Source organism: Typopeltis vanoorti, chromosome 20 (assembly GCF_054136105.1).
Source record: "Typopeltis vanoorti isolate ZY-2024b chromosome 20, IOZ_Tvanoo_1.0, whole genome shotgun sequence".
Lineage (NCBI taxonomy): Eukaryota > Metazoa > Arthropoda > Arachnida > Uropygi > Thelyphonidae > Typopeltis > Typopeltis vanoorti.
In genome coordinates, this window is record NC_143568.1 from 53,764,144 (window position 1) to 53,790,971 (window position 26,828).

Genomic DNA, 26,828 nt, shown 5'->3' on the forward strand with positions numbered 1-26,828 from the left:
TTTTAGAATAGGCTCATTATTGACATAAAATTCAGGTCTATATATATATATATATATATATATATATATATATATAAACATGCAGAGTTTACCGTCTTTGATTCAGATCAAAGATGGTAAACGTCGCATATATGGAGGATAAAGTGCGAAGATGACTTCCAAGAACTTTAAAAATAACAAAAGAATCCCTGATTACTTTTACAATGGATAAATAAAAACATGGATATTAGTATAACTGCTTTTGAAAATTGTATAATTTGCAATAACACAACAGATTTTTATATATCAACAATGAGCCTATTCTAAAAATATTGCATTTAAATAAGAAGAATAAGAGAGATAAAATGGAACATCTTAAACTAATATTAAATGACCAAGATATAGATATTTTAATACTAACAGAAATATAGATAAAGAAGCATGAAGCTAGCCTATACTATTTAGAAGGGTTTAAAAAATACTATCACTGTAGGGATTATAACAGATCTGTGGGTTTAATGCTCTTTACTCGCAAGTATTTAACTATTAAGCACATTAGCAGTACAAAAATATAAACAGCCGAGAATAATGGCTATTTATAGATCTCATTCTTTTACACCCTACGACTTTACTGGACACCGTACTACATAATATCGATTATGACAATGTTATCATAATTGGTAACATAAATATTGATATGCTAAGCGACAGCCGTTATTCTCTCGCTTTCATAGATTTATTAGCTATGTATGGCTTTGAGCAACATGTAAATGTCCCGACGAGGGATTTCAATGGCTGTGTTTCGATCATGTGTTTGTAAGAACACAAAGACCGACTAAACGGCCAATCACAGATCACTTTCCGATAGCCGTAAGACTCCATCTACAGTCAGTATCTACAGGCTTACGGATAAAATAGCTGCCACTCTTCCTTTGGGGAAGAAAGGCGATAGAGGATTTAATCTAGTTATGAAATCACTTCCGTTCTGTTTTCGAGTGACTACGTGACTTATTCTTCAATCGAAAAATACGAGAAGATCCATACTAGAAAAAATGATACAAATATACAAACGAAAAATGACTTTGTACGTTTTTCAGCCTTTGAAAACAGAAAATGTAACGAGATCGAAAGGTGAAGGCGTTCCATTCGCCATTAACAGAGTATTTTATGGAAAAAAACAAAAATGAAATTTTGATCTTCATTTCCGCTCCGGTCGCCCTTCCTTGAGAAAGAAAAGATGTCAAGTCTGACCACAGCTGTTTCCTGGAAGCCCACATATTCTGAAGTTGCAATACTAGTTTCTATGACACCCCGCAATCCCCACCCAAAACTTGGTTTTGAGAGGACACCTAGCTGCACCATGCACGTAATAAAGTATTGTCACGTGTGTCAACGTCATTCTTAAATAACCAGGTCATGGAAAGAGTAGCCCTTCCCAACCCGGACAGGTTTCAGGTGTGGTTTTTTTGTGTGCGTATGTGTGTGTGTGTGTGTCTGCGCGCGCGCATGTGTCTATGGAGCAGCAAAGCAAAGAAGGCAACAGCTGACCGTGGAGACGATAGAGAACAATCATGGGACCTCTGTGGCTATTGACGGGGTTAGTTCTTACAGTAAGTAATTACGGCAGTTTTTCTACTCAGAAATGTTAACTGACTTTTCGATCATCACGGAATAGATGTAACATTGTTTTTAGATCACCATATGGAAGAATGGAATATTATTATTCCCAGTTAAGTGTATTTTGTAGTTTATTTTTTATGCATGTGTGTGTTCAGTTCAGTTTACTTGAGGAAAATTGAGGATATCACAGTAGACTAATCTATGAAAAGGAAGCATGAAGTTATATATTATTGAATCATATTTTTTTTTAAAAATCATACAATACAAAGTAAGTTGTACAATGCGGACCAACTTGCATGATTATTTTTATAAACAATCCACCAAACAAAATAGAATTAGTCTAAAAATCTCAAGTATACACTTATATTTATTACAAGTGTGATCATCATTCTGTCCTTAATTCTAAATGCCATTTTTCATTTATTTATTTATTTACAAATATTCACCTGCAAATATTATAAATTTATAATTCATTCAAATATCGAAGAATGGTATAATTAATCATTGATATTCATTTCAGCCACCAAACTAAGCATGGACACACACACACACCACACACACACACACACACACACACACTTACGGTAGGCCGTGTAATCCACTGAAGGTAATTGCTGCTTACTAGTATACTACATTAATTTTGAAGAACAAGAAGCATGTGAACATAATATAACTTATTTAAAGATAATGGTATCTAACATGGTGCAATTTTTTTTTATTTCTTTCTGTTATATTGTTACATCCAAGTTGTTTTGAAATAGCAGTTTTAGTTATGAATTAGTTTCATACTAAATAAAATAATACATCGCGTTTTTGCAAGGTTCACAAAAATATTTTATTTATTTATTGTTATTTGTAATCTAAGCTTGTTTAATTCACACCACTAAAGTCCCCCCCCCCTCTCGCCCTCTCTCTCTCTCTCTCTAGTAACAAAAGATTGCATACAATGTATTTCGTAAATGTTATTTATACGCATAAAATGCCAGCTTGGAAATGTAAAAGTATGTGGAAGAAACAGTGTTTTCGACGAAGACGATTCCGTCAGGGAGCAAAAATTGTTTCTTTTTTTTTGAGGGGGGAATTAGTTTTTTGGTTCGAAAATATATTAGGAACATCGCATGTCTGTACTGTAACGCTACCAGACGAAAGAAAATTGACATATCAAATGAGGAAATTTAATTATTTTAAAATCGTGAATAAATATAGATATACCTTTGAGACATGCTGCATATGTCCGATTCATAATCTATATATTCATTACATAAGGATATACTTCTTTTTTTTTTTTTTTTTTTGTAACCATGTCATATACTCCATTCAACAGGAATAAGAAAATCACTAACCATGCAGTCTTCCTTTAATATCGCAATTTTCTCGTACTTATTTGCTTTCATAATTGAAACATGATGAAAAAAGCACTCACGAAAATAATATATTGATATGGGAATCTACAGAGGACGATTAGGGGGTGGGGGATTACTAAAAATTCCTTTAGAGACGATTACTGAAGGAAGGTTGATAAAAAGTGGACTAGAGTAATACTTTTCGTAAAATTAAAGTAGAAAAAATAGACAAACCCAAATTGAAATCTCACACTTGATTGATCAAATATATCGACATATCACGTACTCCTTTATTTATTTATTTCAGTGTTAGCATCGTAAGTAGATGGCCAGATTCTTGAGAATAGTGTAACATGCATCCTGCACCAACGTATATTGCCGTTTAGCGTATAAAATTTAGTAATTGAAACACTGTAAATATTGCGTACGAAATTGTACTTAATATTACTATCATCGAAAAAGTATTACTCTAGTAGATTATTTCTCAACTTTTCTTTGATAATTTCCTCCGAAAGGACATTTTAGTATTTTTTGCTGTACAAAAGGCACCATTTAGGGATTACTGCTCCTCAGATAGTGAAACACCAAGAATTCTATGTTCATGCAATCGAAACAAATGGAGATCTGTTTCGACCATTCTATGATCATTTGGTGTTAGCTTTCTGAATCTTCCTGTGCATTTTTTTTTAAATTACTGAGGTGCATTTACATTAGTTGATGATATTACTTACTAAAGTCACAAGTTGATAGATCATCTTCAAATTCCGTACGTTCTTTTCCACTTCCCACTTGACTGCATGTTGCTAGAGTCGACTTGTACGAATTTGGTTAACATATCAACGTACGACTCCGGGAATACACGCAATGGTTTGTTTCATTTTAAAATGGGACTCACGCTTACATCAACACTGTAGACTCTAAGAATGTTGAAATGTAATACTGACCGACAACAACAACAAAAAAAGCAATTAAGTGAGAGTTGAGTGCTATTCCATTGTCTTTGGTGATTTCTTTATATTCAGATCAATTTACCCAAATATTTCGAGAAAAAAAACATTCCTGAATTAAAAAAAAAAAAAAAAAAAACGTGCCTCAGGAATGTGCTGCTTTTCTAAGAATGCTGCAAAGTGCTTTTTTTCCCCTTCTTCTGAATAGGATATCAGCAATAATAATATAGATATGATCAATTATGTAATGATAATGTGATGTTCATATGATAAATATACGGTATTGCACAAAAAAAAAAAAAAGAAAAGAAAAAGGAAAGGAAAGGAAAGGAAATGGTACTTGAACTATAACAGAGTCGAAAGGCTTTTATTGAGGTTTTTTTTTTTTTTTTTTTTGCGCCATACTATATAATCATTTTCACTCAAATATTTTATTGCACTCTATCTATAACACTGTTGCATTTATAAGTATTTCTGAGTTCGTTAGCGAATGTGAAACAGTGGCAAGGCACAAAGTGAAGTCTGTATGTGCACGGAATATTAAGAACAGTTATAACATATTCGCCGGTCCTCTTCATTGTGCCTATCAGAAGTGGTAATAGAAAACCCATCTGTCAAATTTTAAGTGCATTTGTTGATGCATTAGAAATTTGTTACATCCGGAATATATATCAGTTGCTAATAATTACAGTTAATGCTTGAGTTATGTCTAATGCACTGTTGCGTTATCTAATTATATATATACATATTCGTATACAGTATAGATAGACAACTTGACCGATGTAATGAAATAGGAGAAAACTTGAAAACATCCTCGTCTGGTTTATGTTTTAATCTACTCATCAAAATAATAAAGTGGTGACTCTATATTAAGTGAGAATAAGGGAACACATGGACTACTTATTGATAAGCATAGATAGTAGTAGATAAAGCATTTATTGAAAAACTGGTCTCGATACTTTTAAAATTATAATGGATAGATTTATAGTGTAATGTTTCGAACCGGAGAAGTGAGGTTCTGGACTGACAGGGTTGGAGGCAAGAAATCCAGGAGGTCAAGGCTTGATTTGGGCACTAAAGGCATAGCAAAGAAGAAATGAAGGAAAAATTCATGAACTTATAAAGGCGTGCATTTATCTAGTTGAGGATTATAAGTTTTTCATTTGAGAGTAGTATACAAATTACCTTAGGAATATTCATGAATATTTTCATATAATTTATTATGCAACTCATTTTTCATAGTTGTAATAAGTACTGTTTTAAGTACTTATTGCAACTTATTACTAGTTTCAAGTACTTTTTTTCCCGCCCAGCATAACTCTTACTAGTTGTGATAGGCTCAACTAAGATGAAGAAATTTAGGATTGACCAAAATCGTCTGCACTGATACTGTGTTTATGATACTGAAACTCAAGTAATAATAATAAGAAGAAATAAATACATCTTATACTTTGTTTCATTCAGTGAATAATCAGTACAACTGTATAACAATATTGATTCTAGAAATACATACTGAGTTTCATACAAATTTTGATTTGTATGTATGAATTATATTTACTTACTGTCTCCTGCAATGAATTTGTCATATTTCAGCAAGGCTTTTTAGCACTGTTTAATGTTACCTTCATATTTCATCATGCCATCTTTAGAGGAGTAACATGAGCATTATTTTTATGTGAAACAAATACGAGCCTCGAAATAATTAAAACAGCGTTTGGCAATGGATGTTTGACTTCTTTCTTTTTCTTTTTTATATTGATTTTTATAATTATGCACGCCTATCGGATATCGTCTCCGCTCAAACTGTTCGTTTGAATCCAAAACAGGCATGAAAGTCATTAGGCTGTTGGCAATTTTTGTAACCCGGTGCAAGTCCACCGCCTGGTTTATGGAGACCGGAAGCAGCTTGAAAAGTTCCTTGGTTGATTTCTAGAATACGGTTTCCGGATTATCTAACGGATTACCCGGATTATAACACCATACTATTGGTGTTCGTGTCTAGTTTAGTATCTAACCTGAAACTCGGTTTTGTTCTTTATGCTTTGCCCACTAGATCTTTGTTTTTTCCTTCGTTAACTATATTTTCAAGGTCCCTGAATGCTGATTCTTCCGAGTGCCTGCTTATCTTCATATTGATCATCTCCCTCAGATAGTCCCAACTCCCTGGATATTTCTGCTAATAATAATAAATAGTGCGTTTGAGTGAGTGAGAGAGAGAGAGATCTTGGAATTCTTGGCAAATGTTTAAAGAACATAAAGACAAATGTGTGGGTGTTCGTAATTTTACTGCACAGCCGAGGTAGTCAAACAGGTCTCTAACAAGTTCATTGCATAAAGTAGGGCAAGCGCTAGACCATTTCCTTGGAAATAATTTACGGCCATTTGTGGTCATACTAAGTTAATGGTGTCTGTGATATTGTCTGCTGTTGCTTCACATGTCACACTCTTTCATTGGTGATTTGAAATTGGTAAAACCAATTTACTAAGTATCTTACTTTAGTAAATCGTAGGAACTACGGGAATATTTTGTTATAGTCAATAGATTGCTATTGTGGATTTCTTTAATTCGCGCACACACGCACGCACACGCGCGCGCGCGCACACACACACACACACACACACACACACACACACACACACACACACACACACACACACACACACACACACACACACACACACACACACACACACACACACAAAATACTGGAAACATGAATTATAATTTTTGTTTATTTTATTTTTATTCTAGTGACAATTTATGCTCACCGCTGCCTGATCATTACCTAGATTACAATGATCCCGCGTATGGCGTAATTATGCGGGTTTGGTTGGCCGGTTGATTAATTTATTCGCTCTCCAACCATTAGGCGACGGTTCGAATACTCCTTGGGCTTGGATATTTGTCGATGTCATTATGTAGGAAATGAATACCATCGCCGGCGTGAGACGACCTTTCCACTTATTTGAAACCGAAAGTTACTTAAAAAATTTCGCGTTTGTTCTGGAACAGGGTTTTCGGACCACGTAAAAAAAAATTAAAAGAAATAAAAAGAAATCCGCAAAGAGATAAACCTTCCAGAAAACATAGTCAAATTAAGTAGAAAGTTTTTTTTACATTGGGTATATATTATTTTAAAGATACCAAGCAATTTTATAAGCTAGGTTTTTTAATCATTTTTCCCAAGTAAGCAAACAGACAAGTAAGTCAAGTTTGCGGCTGCACGTAGTGCAACACTAGGCAACTCGTGGTAAAGGTGGAGCAAGATCTGATCACTTTCCTTAGAATTTTCCCCTAATGCAAAGCAAATTTCCTTGCGGAATTGTATGATGCTATGCATTAAGGTAATGATCACTACCCATACCGGTTTCGACCTTTATTGAGGTCTCGTCAGTGGGAGCCAAACCTAAAAAATGCTAAGGGTGAAGTATTCACCCTTGGTATTTCTTCTGTATTCAGAGCTTATAAATATTTTACCTAAACAAGTTACCATGAGGTGCTTTGACCTCATTAAATAAAAATCTCAGGATTAGAGTAATATGGTTAGAAAGTTTTTTTTTTTTACCTTGGGTATATATTATGTTAAAGATACCAAGCAATTTCATAAGCGCTAGTTTTTTTTAATCCTTTTTCCCAATTAAGCAAACAGACAAGTAAGTCAAGTTTGCTTACTTGGGAAAAAGGATTAAAAAACCTAGCTTATAAAATTGCTTGGTATCTTTAACACAGTCAAATTAAGTCAGGAATGTGCAGAAATGAACTGTACATTGTACCTATAAGCTGCTTCAAATTCAGAGACAGGCTTAAAGAATAGAAGACTTGGATTTAGAAAGCTGAGAAAATATCGGGAGCCTTGATTTAGGCTCAACATATCTGAATCTAGTCGTATATATTATCTGCAATCTATCATGCGATGAGAAACCATAGGATTGGTGTTTTGTTTAGTCTTGAATTATTGCCTAAGCAGTAATTCAAGAAATTATTCAATAAAAAATCTCCTTCATATAAGAATATGAAGCTTATAACAACTGTTGACTGCCTATTTTACAGAATGTTAAACCCGGTATACGAAATTTACATTTCGTACAGTTATAAGCTCTCACAGTTCATATGTTACTACTCGATTTTTTGCAGATAGTACCGCCAGCGTAAAAAATGACGCGGATCGTTGGCCCACATTCTGCGACTAATAATAAGTTAAAACATCTGCAACACTAAAAGCACTTGAAACCCAGGGAACTGAGAAACCATATATTGAAATACTAAAACATATTTACAATAATGCAACTTCTGTAATTAAATTATATAAAAACAGTGAAAAGTTCCCAATACAAAAAGGCATCCGGCAAGGCGACACCATATCTCCCAAATTATTTACAGCTGCACTAGAGGAAGTCTTCAGAAGCCTTGATTGGGTAACAAAAGGAATAAACATAAATGGAGAAAGGATGCATCATCTGAAATTTGCAGATGATATTGTCCTGATAGCAGATAATCTTGAAGATCTGGAAGGAAGGCTAAATCAGCTAAATGAAGCCTCGAAAGAAATGAATTAAAAATAAATAGAGAAAAAACAAAAATAATGATGAATAAATCATTATTGAAATGATATCAAAATTGAAAACCATGAAGTAGTTACTTCATATGTATATTTGGGCCAATTGTTATCCTTTGAGGAGTGCCAAAGAAAAGAGATTGAACGAAGAATTCACCTTGGATGGATGGCTTATGGGAAAATGAGAGACATCCCTATGAGTCTAAAAAGGAAAGCTTTCGACCAGTGCATACTTCCTGTCCTAACATATGGAGGAGAAACATGGACTTTAACAGAAGCCCTAAACAAAAAGCTGAGAACAGCACAACATCGCATGGAAAGAAGTATGCTAAAAATAACATTAAGAGATAGGAAGACAAATATCTGGATATGATCTCAAACAGGTGTCATGGATATTGTAAAATACATTAAACAGGCTAAGTGGAGATGGGCTGGCCATATTTGCCAGATGCAGTGACGGGAGATGGACTAGAAAAACAACAGAACGGAGACCAATGGATGTAGCAAGACAAAGAGGAAGACCGAGAAGAAGGTGGAGAGATGAACTGGAACAAATTGCAGGAGTGAGATGGATGGGAGAAGCAGAAAACCGAGTGATCTAGAAAATCATGGGGGAGACCTTCGTCCAGCAGTGGACAGAATCAGAAGGTTGAAGAAGAAGAAGAAGAAGAGAAGATAACTAGCGATAATGCATTGTTGCAAGACGATGTATGTGATTATGGGAAATAATCAGGCATACTTGGCACATGAAATAACGTCTAGACCGCATTAGCATACATATGTTTACCTAATTATGGAAAAATATCAAAAGTGCTCGTTACAGCGAAATATATTTCGCGTTACAACCAAAAAATATTCGTTACCATTATTACATTAACAGGGCACGTAACATTCTTACAAACAGGCCTCTCGTCATAAATTTACCTGGTTACATTGGGCATAATCACTTTCAAATCTTAATGACTTAAAAGGTATTTGCAAGCTGAGCATTCAAGTATGATGAATACTTGAATGCGCAGATAATTATTAGAATTAATAATTATTAACAAAATTTATTTAGCTTATACTGTAAATTATTATGCCAATATTTTGAATTAACCACCAATGAATTTTCAAAGAAATACACTACAAACACACTAGCAGCTGGCGCCCTCTATAGGTGTCCTTCACCGCATTTATTAAGATTCGGTGAATGTTGTAAAGCTGTGATGGATTCTAGACATTGTCAGATAGAAGATTTTAATACTGTACACACCGGATGAATACGGATGCCGCATCCATTGGATGTGGCATCCGTATTCATGGTTTGCTCTATATTCCAGAAGGGTTGTAGGCCAGGTCATGGACATCTGGGCTCCTCCATTCGCTACTCTTAATGACTGTGCATGATATCCTTGCAAGAAATGCTGTGGATGATGGAAAAAATGTTTTGGTGATTCAGAAAAAGGTAACTGATTTTTGGAATGGGTTTGGAAATTTTGGAATGTATGGATTTTTTTTTTAAGGTAATTTATTTTTTATTGTAAGCTTCCTATAATAGTACAAAATTTTCACAATCATATGTGTAACCTAAGAGCAACAGCTCATCCAGGTTACGATATGCATAAAGTTACAAAAATTTATGTAATTCATTTTCATTATATACATATATGTACATTCACATAATATACATTTTACATATTATTATAATATAATTACATAATAAAATCGCAGATAAAATAAAATTTCATCATACAGAGAAAGTTGCATAATAATTAATTAGGAACAAAATAAAACAAAGCAGTTAAATAGCATTTAAATTTTAGTTTTACACATAAGACTGGATATTTGAATACAAATATGCTAAAAACCAATAATTTATACAATTATTTTGAACAGAGCTTCCTCATTTCTGTAGGAAAATAAATACTCTTTGATTAGAGTTTTGTATTTGTTTGAGTTAGTTTCATTTCTTATTGTTAAAGACAGTGTGTTGAATACTTTTGGCGCTAAATAAGTATAATGTTTGTGTATTGCTTCTTTATTTGATTTGGAACTAAATATTTTAGGCCCCTTTATGTCTACTAAGGAAAGTATCTTATTTGATATATAAGTATTCGTTGTCGTTTTTTATGAATAACAGTACCCTATAGACGTATAAATATCTAAGGGGTAGTATGTTTAGCATGGTGTATTTATTACACATTGCAGTATCCTTATATTTGTTTCTAGTTAAGATTTTAATTACTTTATTCTGAGTCGAGACTAAAGGTTTCAGAGTAGTGTGATAGATTCCTCCCCAACTTAATATACCATATTGTAGTGTGCTCTGAATCCAGGCAGAATATATTTTTAGCATATTTAAATTTAAGAATCTTTTTAGGTAGTAAAGTCTGTTTAACATAATCCTTACTTTCTTTACGACATCGGTAATATGCGGTTTCCAGCTTAAATTACTATCAATTTTTAATCCCAAGTAAGTTATTACACTGACTTTTTCTGTTTTCTCGCAGTTGCAATTTGAATTTGTCCCGCAATTCCAATCATGCAAAATTAATTGTGCAGTAAAGTTCATTTTGCCAGTTGTATTTCGCAAGTTAAAATTTACATATTAGTTTTTGAGACATTCAGACTGAGTTTGTTTGACTGGAATCAATTTGTTACTTTCAAAAGATCAGCATTCACGATGGTTTTCATTTGTTCGGCTGTGTCTGTGGAGAAAATTAGTACTGTATCATCTGCAAAAGTATTTATTTTACTGTTTAGTTTAAGATTGCAGAAGTCATCGATATAAATATTAAATAAAATTGGTCCCAAGACAGATCCTTGTGGTACACAGCAGTCTACTGTTTTGGAGCTGCTATAGCTGTTGTTTATTTTTACAATTTGTGATCTTGCATTTAAGTAATTTTTGAACCAGTTTAGGGCAGTACTTCGTATTCCTATGACTTCTATTTTTTTTTTTTATTAAAATTTCATGTGATACAGAGTCAAAAGCTTTGTGTATATCTAGAAATACTGCTAGTGTTAGTTTATGTTCGTTAAGGGAGGTATAAACTGTGTTGGTGAAGTTCAGTAAAGCATGTTCTGTGCTAAACTTTTGCCTGAACCCAATTTCTCTAATATTTTCGAAAAGACCGGTAGAAGGGAGATCAGTCTGTAATTTATCAAGTTATTTTTGTTTCCCTTTTGTAAATAGGTACAACTACGGCTTTCTTAAAATCTGATGGAAACGTGCCTGTCATCAGTGATAAGTTAAAAATGTATATTAGGGGTTCTATGATGTACATTGGCATTCTTTAACAATGTTTGTGATTAATACCATCATACCCTGAAGTTTTGGTTGTTTTTAGGCTAGCTATAACATTTTTGATTTCGTTTTCACAAGTGGGGAAAAGATATATGGAGTTATCAAGTCTCTTGGGAGTACAATTCTGAGGAGTGGGTTTAGCATTTTGCCGAATGCTTTCACTGACTGTGGCAAAATGGTTTATTGAATTCTTCAGCCAATCCTCTGTCTCCATTTTCTCTATTCCTATCGATATCTTTAAATATGGGGAGGTTTTGTTTGTGTGTATCTTTACCGATTAATTTATTCACAAACTTGCATTGTTTTCTGGGATTTCCTTGGCATTTTAGGAATTCATTTCTATAGTACTCGTTTTTACTTTCTTTTAATTTATGATGTATCAATTCCTATAGTACTTGAAACTATGTTCATAATATTGATTGTGCGGGTATTTTTTAAACTTTTTATACACTTTATCTCTGATTTTTATGTAGTGACTGATTTCCTGTGTAATCATGGTTTCTTTGTTTCTTTCATTTTGTCTATTATTTTAACTTTAATTGAGCGTTGTATTTTATTATTCATTATTGCAATAAATTTATGATACGAGGTCTTTTATTTACTTTCCTATGTTGCTGTATGCTGCGGATTTTAATCTACTGCGAATGGATAGACTGCGCAATGGACAGATTTTGGTTTTATGCGCATGATGCGTAGAAAACTCATTTTGCATGATGTGCAAAGGACCGATTTTGGTCTTCTGCTCAGAAAACTCATTTTCGTTTACTGCGCAACACGCGCAGTAGATCTATTTTGGTCTTCTGTGCATGATGTGCAATGGACCGATTTTAGTCTTTGGCACATCATGCACAGTGACCGATTTTGGTCTACTGCGCATAATGCGCAGAAAACTAATTTTGGTCTACTGCGCATCATGCGCAGTTCACCTATTTTGGTCTTCTGCGCATGGTGCGCTATGGACCGATTTTAATCTTCTGTGCATGATGCGTAGAAAACTCATTTTGGGTCTATTGCGCATCATGCGCAGTCGATCTATTTTGGCCTTTTACACGTGATGCGCAGTGGACCGATTTTGGTCTGATGCGCAGAAAACTCATTTTAGTCTACTGCGCATCATGCGCAGTAGACTAAAATGTCAAGTTTTGGTCATCTGCGCAGTTAACCGATTTTAATCTTCTGCACATGATGCGCAATGGACGCAGCACACCGATTATGTTTTGCTGTTATAACAAAAACTCTCTTACTTTCTGGAACATATCTTTCCATTGGTTTGAAACGCTGCCCAGAGCCTCGATACTACGGATATCCCCCCCCCCCCTCTATGAATTTCCAAACTCTCTGGCAATAGCAGTAATTGAAACCTTCAAGCTTTCCAACTGTTTCCTGCGATGAAATCATCGAGATGATGTCATTACATCATCATGCTTTATTCCGTCACGATAAGTGAACACAATTCGCTTAGCGCCCCTTTTGCCTTTCATCGTGCTTCGTGCAATAACGTGCCCTCTTTGCGCACGAACTGAAAATTTGAATGTGTAACTCATTTCTAATCGAAAGATATATACTGTATATGTATGTATATTGCCACCGCTGATTCGTCTCAATTTTGCGTTTGTAATATTCAGAAATGGTGTTGGTTTTTAGATTTTGGACACCAATATATTTGTATTTTTTAACTATTGTTACCAGAAAATTCTAACTCTAGCGATTATATGTGTGTCGGGATTTCGCCGACATTCATGTTTCTTTAGCGTTGGGCGTAATCTATTCCGCCCCCCCCCTCTTTTTGTATCGTCTATACCAGGTGTTCCGTTGAAACTTGCTAATTTTGTTTGTCTGCATCCTGCATTGTTTACAGCAACATCCTTCAAAATGAGTGTATCAATATTTTTCAGCATGTTTGAGGATGAGCCAGCCTTTGTTTTACTTTCCTCTGTTGCTGTGTAAAATGATTCGTTCAGAGCTAGCGGGTAGATTACCAGGGCGAGGCGTGTGAAAAGTTCTGATATACACCTAGGACAAAATGCGTACGAGGGTATAAGAATATAAGAAAAAAAGTTACGCTTATAACTCTTCTACTACTACGTTCTTTCTTGTGGTTATATCACTGTTTTTTTTTTCAGAACTTTCCACCCCCCATCCCCTCTGTTGTATTTTCCGTCGGTTCAGTGTCTCGTAAAGTTTGCTGGTTTGGTTTCCGTCTGAGAATATAATCACTGGTATTTGCATTGGTCATAAACAGTATGTGAGACGCTTTGCAGATTACCAGTGAATGTGGGGAGTTAATTTTATTATGCTTATTGTTCACAGTTATCTGCATGGTGTCAAAAAGCCCATCACTGGAGGCTCACAGCATAGTTCGCAATATACCTCATATTGTGTCATATCATTCACAATCCAACTGACATTTCATAATTGGAGGAGATGCTAACAATTATTCATAGAGCATCTTTTATACCTATCATTAAATTGATTCACTGACGCAGAACTAAACACAACTGCAGAAAACGCATTCCACTCTTTCACGACCCTTAGCAAAAAATCTAGATCTCACCCATCCTTGTTAAAATTTGAAACTGAACATGAAAATTTTATTAAATATGTATTTCATATTAGACTCATCATACATATCATATCGTATACTATCATGAAAATATCCGTATAATGTCGGTAATACTGGGTTCGGTTTATTTATAACGAAACTCATGCGTTTACCTCAAGTATTAAATAGATAAAAAATAAAGTTAAAATGCAATAATATAAGTATTTCTTAATATAATTGTTTTCTTAAAAATGAAAATAAATTTAAACTATGATATAGTGAAGCTTACCTAAATATTCAAACATTTTAAAATAACTTTATAGTTTTTAAGACTTTTTTGAAATCCTGGAGGGTGAGTAGTCTCCCTTCAGGATTGAGTAGACGAAAGCTAAGACGAAGGCTATCAATGATATTTAGGCAATGGACACACTCGTAATTGCCTCCATATCGTTATAGTGTTGTCTGAAAATAGACTAGTGTGGTCCGAGCAAATAGCTTTATTTGTTAAAGTGCCTTATCAAATGGTTCTAAGTCAATTTGTCCTAGAGAAGTCAGTCCATCCCTTTTCTTAGTGATAGCAAACTTGTCGATTATAACAACCAAAGAGAGCGCTGAAAAGACGAGGTCACACTTAGTCTTAGCGCCTAAAAAATCTAAATTTTTGGTAAGATATATTGATTAAGTTTTTGATCTGCCTTTTCTACAAATAATTTTCTTGTGGCTTAAATAATCAAAATATATGCTTTTACAACAATCATAGGGTTATGGCAAGTAGCTATCATAAATATCATATTTATATTTATTTTCGTTTACTAGATATTACCTGAGTTAAATTCTGGACAAAGACTGCGAAGTGGAGCTAGATACCGACCCGCTCAGGGATTACAGAGCGAGTTCAGAACAGATAAAACCAAAGGTATGTAATGTTTGTGAAATATGTCTGTTATTTAAAATATAAGACGGTACAACTTTCGTTTCAAAGCTCCTCCTAATGAGCTCATTGAACCAACAACATAAAACAGTTTGAATCATGAAAAGATTAATGCCTTTCATACTCCAGAGAAATTATCAGCTTTATTTGTATATAAAATACAAGAATGCTGGCTTAGTCTTGTGCAAAGTGTATGTCCATCGATCCAGGCCAGCAGAAGAAACACTGTTATAGAGACTCAGTTTTAGTCGCTAATTATAGGATCTGATTCCTGAATTAGTACATCTTTGGCACAGGAAATTACCGTGTTCCTTCCCCCCCTGAAACTCTGGAATTATGATGGGACAGCGTCTAATATTACCGATGCCTGTGAAATCCTAATAGTCTGTAGACATATGAGTTGCTTTTAAGAGATCGATTTTCTCTATTGCGATGCATATCATAGAAAAATTCGAATTTCCATTTTATATATGATAGAGAAAGTTGATTTGAAGTTTAAGTTACGTTGATTTTTTTTTTTTTTTGCATATTCAGGATGTTTGTTACTGCAATCGTTTTTCCGACCCTATGTGACTTTGTAGGCATTGCCCACAAAGTGTTCTTTGTGAGATTTTTTATGGGGTGGTTGGGGAAAGAGAAAATCCATCTCTTTCCCCAACTCCCAGCTTTACCCGAGCTCGGGACCGGAATCTGGCTGAGACGTATTCATGACTGTAATCCGGGTGTGTGTGTGTGTTCACAGGGCCGGTTTGCTTGCTTGAGGGATGAAAACCCCCAGATAAATTGGGGGGGGGGGAACCCTGTTATCCACGACCAAGACCAGATAACTTGGCTATGGCTGAGGAAAATCCTTGAGCTCCTCACGTCGTCGACGAGAATCGAACCTAGGACACTCCTTCCCCAGGCATATGGTTGCGAAGCGCACTGTATATATACATATATAATAATCATAACAATAAGCTAATGCCTTTTTTATTCCCTTATAAGGAGTATGCGAGGCCTTTTAATATACTGTATATAATACACACATACTATATATATATATTTAATCTTTTCAAAATAGTCTCACTCTCCTGCGACACGGGAGAAATTCTCATCAATCTGAATTTCGTCGAGCCTTTCAAAGGTGTCGTGCAAGCTGGGCCTGAAGCGAAAGGAGGATGCAGCATTCGTGGTAACGGAAGAAGAAATTACGTATTTAAGATACCTTTAGAAGGATGCGGAACTTGTGTCGGTCATTCGGTAGGTATATATATTTTTGATAAGTATTTTTCGATAAGTTCGCTGATCAATCAATAAAAAAATAGTTATTATAAAAATATTTTGCAAAAGACAATGAATTGCAATCTTCTTATTTACGCCTTTAATTTTGAGTTGACGTTTATAGTCAACCCAAATGCAATATGTTTATTTTCCATGCATGATTAAATTTTTGACTTCTTTTTTTTTTAAATGCTTGGTCGGGATTGCAAAACACTGAAGAGATTAAAAAAAAGTCAATGGATATATTATTCTGTTTTTTTTTTAACTAAAAATAATTCCAAATATATTTCTACTATTTTAAATTATCATAAATATTTTAAATAATAATAATAAATTTCATTTTGCTTTAATGTGATTATTTTAAATCGTATTAAAGCAAAATGAAATGAATAACTTACTTTAGTTGCAACATAAAACTATATTATTATTAGTAAGTCACAATATTGTTTAATGTACGTACCATATAGGTTATTTACATCGTATCATATTGTTTATTTAATGATTATCAAACTAAAATAAGAATTCCCGTGCAACTCACATAATGCAAGCACCATCACTCACTACAATAAAATCCGCGTCTTACGTCCTTGCTAACTTCACTGTTTTTCAGCCTTCTTGAATGATTTCTGATTTTTTCCCTCCCTACTGATGAAAACGCTTCCCTCTGAATTTGGCCGAGTGCTTAGCGTACCTGCTCTCCACCCAACAGGCTGCGGGTTCAGATCCCGCCGTGGGTATGGATATTTGTGATTATCCTTTGGTGGAAGATGAATTTTATCAACCAGTGTTAGACAATTGCGCCGTTCAGTGAAAACCTGATGTGGTTTGAAAAAGTTACATGTTTGGTCTTTAGAGAGCGTTTCCGGACTATGTAAAACTCCCATCTCATCTAATCTTCCTTTCCCTCTTTTACCTTGTGGTGTCGAGGGTTTATTAATCATCGAACCTCAAACCGTTCACAGGACAAGGTGGTCAGCCCTACACCCGGGTGTATCCTATGTCCTGTAATGTTGAGTTCTCAAGGTCGGTTTGCCTGCTTTGCAGGATGAAAAACCCCAGGATAAACTGGGGAAAACCCTACTGTCCACGCCCAAGACCGGCTAACTTGGAAAAATAACGTGAGGAGCTGAGGAAGATCCTTCAGCTCCTCACGTTATTTTTCACTTTATTTATTTTCTGTATGTTAGATTCAGTAAATACAATTTGTAAAGAATACTTCACTGAAATAAATGTGTAAATTGTTATGTAATTTAAGTAAGACCATATATATATATATATATATATATATATATATATATATATATATATATATATATATATATATATATATGGTCTTACTTGTTTTTTTTTTTCTTGTGAAATTTCTTGCCACAAACTAACCAGAGACATTTTTTTTTGAAAATCCACTCAGTGAATTAAAAGTCTTATTTGTTCATGCAAGCCCTCAAATATTTCAAGAAACCGTGTCAACTCTTGGAAGCAAAAGGAATCGGGTATTAAATTAATAGCCAGAATTTTTAGTGGAGAAGATTTCACCTGAAAAGTGACAATTTTGTTACTATATCTGTAGATAGCTTCACCAGCCTAGAAAAAAACAGTCGTGGTTAAAGTACGACTGTTAGAATTTGATTATTTTACAGAGAGACTGTAGATATTTTAACCCATCACGTTACCAAACTCTTAAACAGCTTGGTGTAGAAAAGAAGGTACATTTTTCTTTTCTTTTCAAACCTTTGTACATGATAAAAGTTCAAAACATATGACAGGGAGTCGAAACTTTTTTTTTTTAAACTTGACAACGCATGCTATTCCATTAGGAGAACGTGGGGGCGGGGGAAGACTGATGTGATAGCTAATAATGTAATTGTGTCTTTTGAAATGAATAAAGTACAAATGATTTTTTTTCTTGTGAAATGTGAAATTTCTTGCCACAAACTAACCAGAGACTTTTTTTTTTGAAAATCCACTCACTGAATTAAAAGTCTTATCTGTTCATGCAAGCCCTCAAATATTTCAAGAAACTGTGTCAACTCTTGGAAGCAAAAGAAATCGGGTATTAAATTAATAGCCAGTATTTTAGTGGAGAAGATTTCACCTGAAAAGTGACAATTTTGTTACTATATCTGTAGATATCCCCACCAGTCTAGAAAAAAAAAAAAAAAGGGAATCAAACAAACAACGTGACGTCACACACACACAGATGTTCCCCAGAAAAATTCCAAAACATTCCAAACTCATGACATCATCTGAACAACCAATTACGTCACGATTCCTTATCTTATCTTGATCTTGATCTGGTCAGAAGTGCCTACCCTACTACTCATCTTCAATACTTCGCTACACTTTACTGTATCCACTAAACTTCACTTATTTATTTACCCATTTATATTTTAGTACTCCATTGGGAAAGATTCACCATCACTGGTCATCAGAAAACTTTAAGCAATTCCTTTTGTTTTGTTTTCACGACATGATAAATTTAGTATGAAAAGTTTTGAAATTTATACTTTCTGATAAAACAAAAGAGCAAAATAGTTATCGTAAGATAAGTTATTCTGTGTCAGTCTATTACTTTTGTAAAGAAGATCTAGAGTACACCGCAATCTTCGAAAGGCACTCGAGTAATGTTAATACCTTATAATAACGCATTTTTGTTGCAGCATTGTCTGATGTAGCACCCTTTGAAACATTTTTTTTTTAATTTCTTGCAAGAAAGTGCATTAAAATTGTAATCAATAGATCAAAAATTAATTCCTTTCGATGGCAATCCAAAGAAATATGACGAAATTAATTATTATTGTTATAATACTAAATACGCCTCTAGGAGAACTGTCAAGATAGTTACGCTAAACGTGATTCGCTATTTTTTTTAACTTCCCAAAATGCATGAATTTATTCCTGCTACCGTAACAAAAGACACTAATACGTATTCCTCTCCTCGCCTTAAACAGAGGTAGCAGAGTTTCCCTCCGAGAAACTTGGCTTTTTCATCCCACTAAACAGGCGAACCGGGCATAAGATTACACGCAGTTAACAGACGTAATGCACTGGCATCACAGCCTGAGTTGCTTCGGCTGTAAATCCAAAACAACCAATTATCTTGTTACTTGACTGGCTGAAGGTCTGATCACTGAGTTCGCACTTCTGCTCTCGACTTACTAATCTCACCTCCCCATCCGCTTATATTTTAATCAGTGAACGTTATAGAGTGCTTTTAGTATGGTGTTCTTTCCACGTTCCCCAATTGTTAAGTAGCAATATGGCTCAGTGAATTTAAACCTTCGCGTTCAGCTTATCAACGTTGCCTTAATAATACACATCTCTAGTTGGCATAAATAGGGAGATATTGTTTATGCTCTACAAGTAGCAGGGGCGGGCTTGCGCTTAACTTACTTTACAGTTTTAACTAACAACGTTTTTTTTTTTTTTTTTTTTTTTTAAATATTTCAGCAATATGTTGTGTAAAACATCACTTTATCTTCTAAGAAGAAGACAAAATGAAGAATACTTCTTCTTCCTCGCGTTATAACCTGCTTGGTGCAGGATTCGCTATTTTGCATGATGCGACTTAAAGCGAACCCAAACTGCTTGTCGCAGAGCCTGACTTTGGACAGCGGGGGGGGGGGAAGTATTTATGTCTGTAGATGTGTGTGTGTGTGTTCACGGTTCCGGTTCGCCTGTTTTGAGGAATAAAAAACCAGAGTTACCAGGAGAAAACTCTCCACCTCCGTATGAGCCTGACTAACTCACCTTTAGGTAAAAGAGGCCAGATAAAGGTTCCTCACATCATGGACGGGAATCTAATCCGCGTCTTTCCGACCAAAGGGCTTTGTGTATACCGATTGAGCTACGGAGGCTCATGTAAATTTGCTCTGTACAATACTGAAATGTACTTTTAGGCAAAACTAGGTAATGTTAACATAATTATGCTAGATGATAATTTCAACATTATTGTTCCACAATTGCTTACAATAAAAGTTACATTACTCAAGATATGCAACTACGTAAGGATTAGCCACTGCATCGTGTAACACGTATATGCGCTACTGTTACAATCCAATGGAATGGCTTCGTTCATATGCTGTAATCGCACTACCATGAAGAGTTACTGCAGACAGATATATCATTACCCCTATGAGTGCCACTTCTAGTTGTGCGTCCATGTGATTTACTGTCCAATATTTATGCAACATTTATAACACACACACACACAAAAAAAAAAAAAAAAACCTTAAACTTTGATCCTGTATATGAATTTAATGAGTTGTCAGTTTCATAGTGTAGGTCCTTTTTAAGCAATAAACACCCCCCCCTCCCCTTTTTCCTAATTGCAACCCTTCTAAAGTTTTGGAAACGTCCTCAGTACATGGTCTGTTATCTCAAGATACTAATTTGAATATAGAAACTTATTTTATTATATATTTATTTTGCAATTCTTGCATTTCTTTATAGAAAAGGTTTAACTAATCAATTCAACGTTCATTTTGTCTGTGATTTTACCACATCATTACAGTCACTACCCACTTTTTTTTCTCTCTTCAACATTTTTGAGGAAAAAAATCTTTACTTTTTTTAACCGATATTATGGCCTTTATACAACTCAATGGATAACAGCTGATATTTATATTATATCGCCATGAAGTCACTGCAGTGCCTAATGGTCATAAATATAAATAAATTTACTTCATTTAGTTTGCAATTCCTGTGTATTCTGCAGTCAAAGAGAGGGGGTGGTGCCAAAGGTCCCCCATCTCTTTAATAGTCCTAACTTTTTATTATTTCCTACCAGCATGAACATCACATTTATTCCTTCCTGGCAAACGATAGTGTTAAAATTCTTTAACTCTCCATTTCTTCTTCTCTTCCGTCTAAGACGGGTGGAGTCTTCTCTTGAGCAGGATCTTCCAGTCTTCTCTATTCCTTGCTGTTCGAAAAAGTAACTGTGTAAATGCAAGTAACTCTCCATTACTCACTACAAACTCAAGCAACATTCTTATAATCAATTTTGTTTAATATCTTCCCCTCATCCTTATTATTATTATTACAGACCTCCAGTGAGTCAAAGACCCGTGAATGGAGGCCATTCGCCATCCACACCAGCTGTCATACCTTCTCTTAAACTCATTCACACTTGATGCATTCAATACTTAACAGGCAAATTCTTCCACTCACAAAGGGCTAGATTTCCTCTCAGTTCTGTGAGAGGAAATCTAGCTCTTTTCTCTTTCTTAACCGCACATAATCCTCTTCTCACCTTCCATACAATAAACATTTTCATCAACAACCGATATCCTATAACACCCTTTCCAAAAATTTATAGGCTTCTCTCATTGACAATTAACATTTATGACTTAAGGGGTGAAGCGAAAAGCTTATCATATTTCCCGTTGTCTGTTACGGTCACAGTGAGGGAAAATATTATGAGCAGTTTGCTCGCCCAGAATGGGCATGGAGATCATACATCACTGAAGGAAATTAAAATGGCTTTTGGTCTTTTGTGTTTGAATGTATCCGTAGGCTCATAGGCTACAGCTTGCTGAACTAGATCATTGGGATGAGTGGACGTCTTTAGGAAGAACTTTGCAGCTAAAGTTTGTAGAGGAGAAGATATAAGGAATATTTGTATCTCGGTGAAGTTGATGATTTCTGACGAACCAGGGGGTGTTTAGGATCATTCTCAAGCATTTGTTCTGAACACGTTGCAATTTGATAATATTTGTAGTGGAGGTGTGGCTCCAGGCTGGAGAAGCATAAGTAACTATAGGACGAATCGTCAGCTGGTATAAAAGCAGTTTGATTCTGATGTTTAGCTTGCTGCTTCTATATATTAGGGGGTAGATCTGAGCGATGGCTTTAGATGCCTTTGTACATGTAGCCTTGATGTGTTGGTTAAAAGTTAATTTTTTTTCGAGGACGACACCTAAATATTTTGTTTCCGTCTGCCAAGGAATTTTGGTGTTGAATAATAAGATGTCTCCTACAGGAGATATCGACCTTTTTGTGAAGAGAATAGCTGAACTTTTTAGGGGATTTATTGCAGTCTCCATTTGGAAAACCATCTTTCTAATTTTAGAAGGTTTTCTTGAAGTTTTCTAATAACGAAATGTGGTCGTAGAGTTCTGCTAATAATCTGTGTCATCTGCATACAGGGCCAAGATGGATGACACTGGGTTGTGCGAGATATCAGACATGTATACAGAGAACAGCAATGGAGCCAGTAGTGATCCCTGTGGTACTCCGGCCGAGATGGGTCGCTGAGATGAGGTAGTGCCGTTAATCTTGACTTGCATGGTCCTGTTTTGCAGATATGAACTAACTAAATGTGTCAATTTCATTGAGATACCAGCTGAGATAAATTTATGTAACAATCCAAAATGGCATATTTTGTTAAATGCTATAGATAGGTCAAGGAAAACAGTTCCCGTGTATTGACGCCAGTTGTAGCTGGTAGTAATGTATTCCGCTATTCTGTGGATTTGGTGAGTAGTACTGTGGTATTGCCGAAAACCGAACTGCTCTTTAGGAAGGATGTCCAGTTCATTTATTAAGGTTTGAAGACGTGCGAGGATGACCTTCTCCGCAATCTTGCCTAGGTTGGAGATGAGACTGATTGGACGATAATTTTGAGACAGGTGAGGATCCTTGCCTGGCTTACGTATAGGAATTCTGTCATATTACCGTTCCTGTTTATAAATGTCTGCAGTCACTGTAGGTGCCAGGTTATTTTGCGCCCTAGGCAAAGTTTACAAGTGCGCCCCTTATTTCATAAACTAAAATGTTTCTAATTGACATTAAACAAAATAAAATTGTCTTTCAGGTTAAATTAATAGGGCTTTTTTTATTTTCTTTTTTTAATTAATTTGAAAATTCTCTGTTATAATTCATTTATAAAAAAGTTATAAAATACCGAAATTTAATATTTTAAAATGTTAACGTTTTAAAATATTTATCTTGTGGTAAGGAACAAAAAAGAACCAAGAGTTAATTAGTAAAATAGTGTGATGTGTGAGGGATAAGGAAAAAGAATTGATACCTAAATCATATATCACTATTTAATTCTGATATTTTAGTAACGTATGAATAAAGCATAAATTGAAGTTTTGTACCCCTTCGTGGTTGTCGCCCTAGGCGGTTGCCTAGTTCGCCTAAATGGTGGCGCCGGCACTGTCTGCATTCCACATATTCTCAATCCATCCTCGTAACCTACATTCCGTAATCCCGAACTAATTTTTTAAACTCTTCTTTGCAGCTTTTCCACAGCTTCTTTCTTCCTTTAGGAACCCAGGAGACCAAATCTGCACACAGTAGCGGTCGTATCCAGGACTTAGGCAAAATTACTTCCTTAGCCTTACATGCCAACGTTCGTTTCAACAAGGCAATTATCCTCTGAGTTGGCTTTGCAGTTTTGGCTAGGTGACTTTTGAACTTCAACTTCATATCCACTATATTTCCAAGATCTCTAGCCTCAGTTTCTCAAAAAATTACCCACCAATATAATAAAAGGTTAAATATCTCATCATGCCAAAGCGCATAACTTTACACTTAATAAAATTGAATTGAAAGTTATTATCGTTTTCCCCACACTTCCAATATGCTAAAATCACCCTGTAAATGTTGTATATCAGTTGCATCCCTAATTGCCTTGCCTATTTTTACATATTCAGCAAACAAATGAACAAACTAACATTATTATATGCAGACTGAATAACAATGGTCCAAGGATTGGTCTCTGGGGCAACACCACTTGTCACCTAAAATCTGGCAGGATTATATCGCCATATACCAGTTTCTTATACCTGTACTTTAGCCACTCACTTATCCAACTTAACAGCTTATACTGCTATCCCATATTCAGTTTATGCAACAGCTTTCATGAGGTATCCTATCATATGCCTAGAAAAAGTGTAAGATTATCATAGTGTATCCAATCTCTCTATGTAACTCAGTCACATAGAGTGTCATTCCTTTAGTAAACCCAGGCTGTTCCAAGTCTGTATGCAAGTTCTTATCAATATCCCTAAAATTTTCACAATTACTAGAGATACCTATAAGTCAATGGTTAGACACATCTGTCTTTGCATTACCCCTGTATATTATCATGCAGCATTTTTTCCATTTCTATGGGATCTTTCCTGGTTTGGACTCAAATTATACAAATATGACAAGGACTCAGCCATTTCGGCTGACACATGCTGATATCCTATCTTTCCGTCTTACCGAATTCTTATCCAGTTTATGTAACAGCTCTAGAACCTCCTTCTTATGCATATCTCTTCATCCAATGTAGTGGTAGCACTGTGCACTATGACGTACACCAGGTTGATTGATCTTAGCGAAGTAGGCACTCGTTATTTTAGCAATCGCATCTGCTTCTGATAGAAGGGTAACGTCTACCTCCAGTAAAGTTATTCTTCCATATTCCTTCTTTCTTTTACTTGCAGTTTAACAATAAAATTCTTTCGGTTTCTGCATAACCAATTTTTGTTCATACTCCGATTCAGCTTTCCGGAATACTCGTATTTTTTCTGGCCTGCGTTTTTATGCACGTGTATTTCATAACTCTTCTGACTATTATTCTTACAATATTCTCCCACATCATCGTCCTCTGATGGATCTCTTGCTTAAAAGGGTTGCACATCCATTTCACTCCACCTTATTTGTTTTTCGAGCTCTAGGAACACATTCAAATAGCACATTATCTATTCGTCTCTTCAAAACTTCCAATGAACTGATCAGTTTACCAGTAACTGATACACAGTATTCTACTGAGTGTGTTATACTTTCCAGTTTTGTAGTTATTCATGTAAAGTCATTAGAATTCATAAATTGTAATGCTACCGCCTACCCTAGAGGTAGCATTATAATTAATGGATTCTAAATATAAATATGCCCGCGCGGTTAGCCTAGTGCAGTGTTTCTCAACTTTTTTTGGATCATGCTCCACCTTAACGTCTCAAAGATTTTGATGCCCCACCTCAATGTCTCAAGGATTTTGATGCCTTCCCCCCACCCCCTAGCATAATAGTCAGCCAAATTCTGAAAAAGTATCATATAAATATGTACAGTACATGTAGATTTTCTAATTTCCCTCCAAAATCTTTAAATTGCTCCACGCTGAGAAACACTGGCCTAGTGGCTGTGCGCTTCGCAACCATATGCTTGGGGAAGGAGTGTCCTAGGTTCGATTCTCGTCGGAGACGTGAAGAGCTGAAGGATCTTCCTCAACCATAGCCAAGTTAGTCGGTCGTGGGCGTGGACAGCAGGGTTTTTCCCCAGTTTATCCTGGGGGTGTTTTCATCCCACAAACAGGCAAACCGGACTCGTGATCATAGAGGATACAGCCATAGGACATAGTACGGCAAGGAAGGTAACGGGAAATCACTTTGCTCATAGTCACTTCCCCAGTATGATAGCATAGCTGCCCTTACCATCCGTATGGATGAAAGGAAACTAATCATCAAATATAAATAAAAAATAAATATAAAAATTTTACTTGAATATCAAGATATTTCCAACGTAAAATATATGAATATTATATAATGCTGATTTTAAATAAAACAAACCTAAATGAAATCAGCGTTTAAATAAATACAGTTTTTATAAGGACCTGCACTTATGCAGTCCTCATTATAGTTTATCTTAATAAACTATAATGAGAAAATTCATAATACAAAGTGTTATCAACTTCATCATCATCATGATTTTTCTCACTATACTCGTAGTTTATCTTACGCAGTCCTTATGAAATGTATGTACGATTTAAAATCAGCGTTATGTAATTTTCATATATTTTGCGCTGCAAAGATTTCTTTTTATTCGACTAAACTTTTTATATTTAGTTGAATAAGAAGAAAAATAAAAACTCGACATAAACCAAAATTAAATCCATTAGCAAATCTCATTGACATTAAAACACATATAACAATGTTTCAATTAAAATTAGACATTCTAAATTATGCTTTGTTGATCTATTTTTCAGTGTCCATCTGGGACTTTTATAAATACACTTGCCATACGTTACCATTCGACACTGGAACTCGATGGGGATGAAGTAAAAACAGTCATCTGCAAATATGGGACTGGTAATGTTCATGTTGGTTGAAATATGAAAATATTTTCCAAAAAAAAAAAAAGGATGAAAACTTTATGAGGACCAAAATATTTTTTAAAAAAATCAGAAATGTGTTTTAAAGGTATTTCTCAAAATCTAGAGATATGCATTGTACGAAATAAACTACCAAATTTATTTGAAGTTCAGTTCCTTGAGTGTATAAAGTTTTAATAAATACTTTCACCAATGGTGTATAGGCATCGTGTTACTCATTCCTTAATTATTCTAATATCTTCCAAACTCCAAG

General features: G+C 35.0%; 1 protein-coding gene across 1 annotated transcript; it reads left to right on the top strand.

The window, feature by feature from the left end:
- The first annotated feature begins 1,508 nt into the window (after positions 1 to 1,508).
- On the top strand, positions 1,509 to 26,695 carry LOC150095441 (uncharacterized). The gene is made up of 4 exons (XM_090410784.1): positions 1,509 to 1,589; positions 15,093 to 15,192; positions 16,271 to 16,449; positions 26,450 to 26,695. The coding sequence occupies exons 1-4, from the start codon at positions 1,551 to 1,553 to the stop codon at positions 26,570 to 26,572; spliced, it is 441 nt and encodes a 146-aa protein (XP_090266910.1). The 5' UTR covers positions 1,509 to 1,550; the 3' UTR covers positions 26,573 to 26,695.
- Positions 26,696 to 26,828: the final 133 nt, after the last annotated feature.

Excerpts from the sequence above, each read along its gene's own strand:
- LOC150095441 (XM_090410784.1), top strand. The coding sequence starts at position 1,551 with ATGGGACCTCTGTGGCTATTGACGGGGTTAGTTCTTACA. Across the intron at positions 1,590-15,092 it reads TGACGGGGTTAGTTCTTACA|ATATTACCTGAGTTAAATTC; the intron begins GTAAGTAATTAC and ends TTCGTTTACTAG. Across the intron at positions 16,450-26,449 it reads GAACTTGTGTCGGTCATTCG|TGTCCATCTGGGACTTTTAT; the intron begins GTAGGTATATAT and ends TCTATTTTTCAG.